We start from the raw sequence: 4,785 nt of genomic DNA on the forward strand, positions 1-4,785 counted from the left end.
ATAAACCCGAAAGCCTCGCCACACATGCCTAAACAGGTTGAGAAACATATCATACAGTTTGTGCTCAATAACCTTTTATTTTAAATTGGTGTTGAAGTTTTGTCCATCATAATAATTTTAGCTCCATTGATTGGAATTATCCAGGAATAGAATAACATGTCATGTGTATGTAAATAAGTTAAGTGCGTAGTTAAGATAGTATTTTGTAAAAAAAATGAACAATATTCCATAATCTAGTTTAGTGCTACCTCTCCTGATACCCACAATCGTGTATATGTTCAAACAGAAGCGCCGTAACCTAAATTAACCAAAATTTTGTTTTGCCACTGTAAAATGTTATTCCTAATGGTTAACAATGTACTTTTATTTCACTGCAGCTGACAAACATAAGATTCAGCACAACATAATTTGTGGTACATTTTTTGTATTATTAAACCTACTTTTTTGTTTTTCTATTACTGGTTTCTACTACTATGTCAATAGAACTATTATTAAAACATTTGTCAACAGAATACTGCAAAAAAAATTACAATAATAAATGTTTTTTTTCTAACAATCAGGTGCTGTCTGAATAAAACATGAAACATCGCAAAGGCATATACATCAAGACGGCTCCACAAGAAACTCCCGCCGAGGCTAAAAAGAGCGAAGAGAAAAGACCAAATGCCGGTTCCAAGACCTCGGAGGTCTGGCTGCCAGAAACCAACACCGCCTTTCGGATTTTAATGTCCGCTAACCTATGTTCGGCATTGTTAAACAACATAACCGACTGCGACGAGACGTACAACTACTGGGAACCACTCCACCACCTTATAACAGGCGAGGGATTCCAGACCTGGGAATACTCACCCGACTATGCTATTAGGTCCTGGGCCTATGTGTATCTGCACTACATTCTCACGTGGCTTCACATGGGCTTTTTAACTAACCGGGTTATAACCTTCTACTTTATTCGCATGATTCTCGCCCTGTGCTGCACTCTGAGCCAGCTTGTCTTCTACGATGGAGTATCGCTGCGTTTTGGTGGCAACGTTGCCCGAATTCTCCTCGGCTTTATGCTCTTCGCCAGTGGCATGTTTATTTCATCCACCGCTTTCTTGCCAAGCAGCTTCTGCATGTACATGACATACATATTTATGGGTTCCTGGCTGAAGGGAAACCTTAATCATGCGCTAATGGCGGTGGCCGCCGGCGCCATATTGGCCTGGCCTTTTTCGGTGGCCCTAGGGATACCCCTTGCCGTGGATATTGTAATCCGCAGAAAAAAATACTTCTTCTTCGCTAAGTGGTGCCTCATCGCTTTAGCCACTATGCAACTGCCAGCAGTTATCATTGACAGCTATTACTACGCAAAACCGGTCGTCGCTTCCCTCAACATTCTCCTGTACAATGTGTTTTCGGAGCACGGTCCCGACATCTACGGTGTCGAGCCGCTTTCCTACTACTTGCGCAACGGTTTCCTGAACTTTAACATTGCCTTTATCCTGGCACTAGCTTCTTTTGTAGTGATTCCTCTTTGCGAGTGGATGATCAAGTTAAAGCACAGAGGATACCAGGCTCCAACTCTTCTCCTGTGCTTCTGTCTCTCTCCGCTCCTTATCTGGATCGCCATCTTCTTCACGCGTCCTCACAAGGAGGAGCGCTTCCTGTTCCCAATATACCCGCTCATCTGTCTGGCCGCCTCCATAACCATCGCTACCATCCAGAAGGTCTACTGCGTTCTGAAGCTGCATAAATACCTGACAGAGCAGTGGATGACAGTGGTCGCGCTATTAGTGTTTTCCCTACTATCGTTATCGCGGTCCTTTGCAATCTTCCAAGGCTACCACGGCTCCATGGATATATATCCAAAGTTGTATCAAATTGCTGCCGAAATTGACTACGAGCAAGACCCACAGATCCGCATCTGCGTTGGCAAGGAGTGGCATCGCTTTTCTTCCAGTTTCTTCCTACCCGACCACTTCCGCTTAGAGCTGATAGAGTCCGAGTTCCGCGGCCAATTACCCCAACATTTCGCCGCGCCAGGGCCTGAAGGCACCAGGGCACTTCGAACTAACTTTAACGACCAAAACCTCGAGGAAAAGAGTCGCTACGTTCCGGTTGAAACGTGCCACTTTCTTATAGATCTCGACAACGGCTTGTCAACCTCCCGGGAGCCGATTTACGGAGCGGACAAGAAGCGCTGGCACGTTCTTGAAGAGGTGCCTTTCCTTAACAGTGGCGGCAACTCGTCCAGTGGCCTGTTGCGTTCCTTCTACGTTCCCTACCTCTTCTGGCAGCGCAACAGCTTCGGCAAGTATCATCTGCTGCAGTCAAAGACGCGCAAATTAAGGAGGAAACGAGATTGAAAGGCGAAGAACGCACCTTTGTCTCTCTTCTCTTGCGTTTGCAATAACATTCGCGCCAAAGCAACTGCACGCTAACGGCCTTATCAAGTCCTCGGCCCCCGCCAAATGAAAAGACTAAAAGGCCGGATAAAACGATCATAAACTTTTTTGCCATATTTAATGTGTGACTTAGGCTGAGTTTACTGCGTTCGTTCCAAAGTTTAATGTCCTGTCGTTACTTATGTGTTGTATTCGTGCCTATCCGCCGCAAAACAACGGTACGTTCGCCATTTGCAGTAATACCAGACCAATTGCGTTCTTTTTAACACACTTTGCGTTGTACTTTGTGGAGAGCATCGTTACATGTTTGTATTGGTGCTTTTACGCGTTAACTTACTGCAGTGAGTAGCTGTTTGTCTCTCTCCTATGTCCGGCTCGTAGCAATATAGAAGTGGATGTCGAAACGTATAGTAGTTGTCGTTTTAGTACAGTTTTAAAGACGATTTTAACTAATGCAAATAAAATCGAGGCCTAACTAAAGCGTTCAAACTTTTAAAGGAAATAGTCCAAGATACACTAACGTGGCAAAAAAGCCTATTTATGTATTTTACGCTAAAGAGACTGATGCATTGTCGGGATCGGTAGTCATCAGCTACAATGGTAAAAAGGCCAAACTCAAACGGGTTGTGCCCCAATTAGGCATTAATTTAGATGGATAAAAACTGAACTTTGTTTTTTATTCTGGATAATTGCCTTCGTTTAAGTCAAGAGTACCCAATTTATATTTTTGGGTATTCTAGTTGCCAATTATAATCCCAAAAGACCTATGCAGTACCTGTAACGGGACTCTGTTCGTCTTTGATGTGCATCTGCTTTTTTACCACGTTTGCCTCTTTCTGGAGTCGCCTTAGGTCTTCGTTAATCCTTTTAAAGTAGATTATAAAATATATTTAAAACTACAAAATTTGAAGTTGTTTTGGGTGATACGTTAACGTTACATAGCTTTAAGATATGCAGTGAGAGTTTAACAAGAAAATAGAAAAAGGTTAAATTTAATCGGAAACGACCAAAATTTTGGTTTAACAGTAAATTTTTTATTTTAATTTAGTTTTTACAAGAGCTGAATCGTTCAGAATTTTATCACCTGCTGCATTCCTGACGGATAAGCTTAATCTCCTTTTCGTTTTGAAACAAAATTTCCTCAATGCTCTGCCCTGCTGAAGTTGTCGGCTGTTCTTCATAAATTTCCTGGTTCCATCTTTCCCTCAAAGAGGCCGCTCTTTTGTAAATTGCTTCTCTCTTCTGCTGATCGAGATTGTCTTTGTCGTTCGATTTGGAGTTGATCTGATCTTGAAGATTCTAAAACAATTTTCGTATATTTAAGATCAGTGGGAAACATTGTTATGTATTAAAACGTTCGAAAAACAAACCAGTAATGTAACACAAGACGTGATTTTTGACCGTAAGTCGAGATATCTGACAACTGGTTGAAGCTTAGCCTAGATTAAATCCCAATTGGTATAAGGGCGAAATGAGTGCTAATTTTATATCCAATGGATGTCTGGTTTTAGCTGAGCAGTCTAACGCAACGTTTTTTATTTGGGAAGATATTTTGCCGGATATATCAAGTCCTTAAGATAAATTACCCTTACTTTTAACCCCAAAGCAAATTATAGCCTAATAACCTTGGTAGCAAACCCCAAAGGGCGAATTTTTACTTTATAATTAAAATATTTAAAAATGAATCGGACGGCGGTAATTTCGGGACAAAGATTTTAAAATAAAATATTAAAATACGTTGTATACCCATTAGTTTTTTTATGTCAAGTAATAAAAGTGTTCATGTATGTTTTTATATTGCCGATCTTCCTTCAAGAATAGAGTTTAGGCAATCCGCATTAAAGACTTAGCAATCGTTCGCACCATAATATAAATAAATTTAGGCAATTAGATAAGTAGCCTACATCCAATTTTGCTAATTTAGACTCGATTCAATAATCAATCAACTTACCTGCAACGATTCCATGGCTGCAAATTCGTCGTCTACGTACAGCTAGTTTAAGGAAGTGCATAGAAACGGAGCCCACTCAGGAAACACCAAATGCTTTAATGCCAAGCCGCGAGTCCGCATTCTACACAGCATTCCAATACACTGATCCAAACGAAGGCTGAGGCGGCATTACAAAGTGATAATCCCGCTGTCGTCGCTTTGTAGCAAATTGCAAGCGCAGCCCTTGTAACTCATTAGTTGCTAGTGCTGCAGGTATATCCGAAGGCTAATGATGGAATTGCCAGCGATTAGGAGCTGGTTTAGCCTTATCGCCCGACGCTAAGCCTGGGTAATGCAAATCTAATTACGAGCTTGTGTATTGGCGGGACTGTTTGTTCAAGCCAAATATGAAATCTTTGTAAACGAATTATGTAGAATATTTTTTTGCCGGAACACATGAATTTACCA

The 4,785-nt window shown here is 41.4% G+C and overlaps 1 protein-coding gene across 1 annotated transcript; it reads left to right on the top strand.

The window, feature by feature from the left end:
- The first annotated feature begins 567 nt into the window (after positions 1-567).
- On the top strand, positions 568-2,739 carry LOC146163387 (alpha-1,2-mannosyltransferase ALG9-like). Its single transcript, XM_083381793.1, has one exon. It carries the CDS (start codon positions 579-581, stop codon positions 2,346-2,348), a length of 1,770 nt encoding a protein of 589 aa, XP_083237919.1. The 5' UTR covers positions 568-578; the 3' UTR covers positions 2,349-2,739.
- The last annotated feature ends 2,046 nt before the right edge of the window (positions 2,740-4,785 follow it).

The sequence above is a fragment of the Ascidiella aspersa genome, chromosome 2, assembly GCF_963924565.1.
Source record: "Ascidiella aspersa chromosome 2, kaAscAspe10.2, whole genome shotgun sequence".
Taxonomy (NCBI): domain Eukaryota; kingdom Metazoa; phylum Chordata; class Ascidiacea; order Phlebobranchia; family Ascidiidae; genus Ascidiella; species Ascidiella aspersa.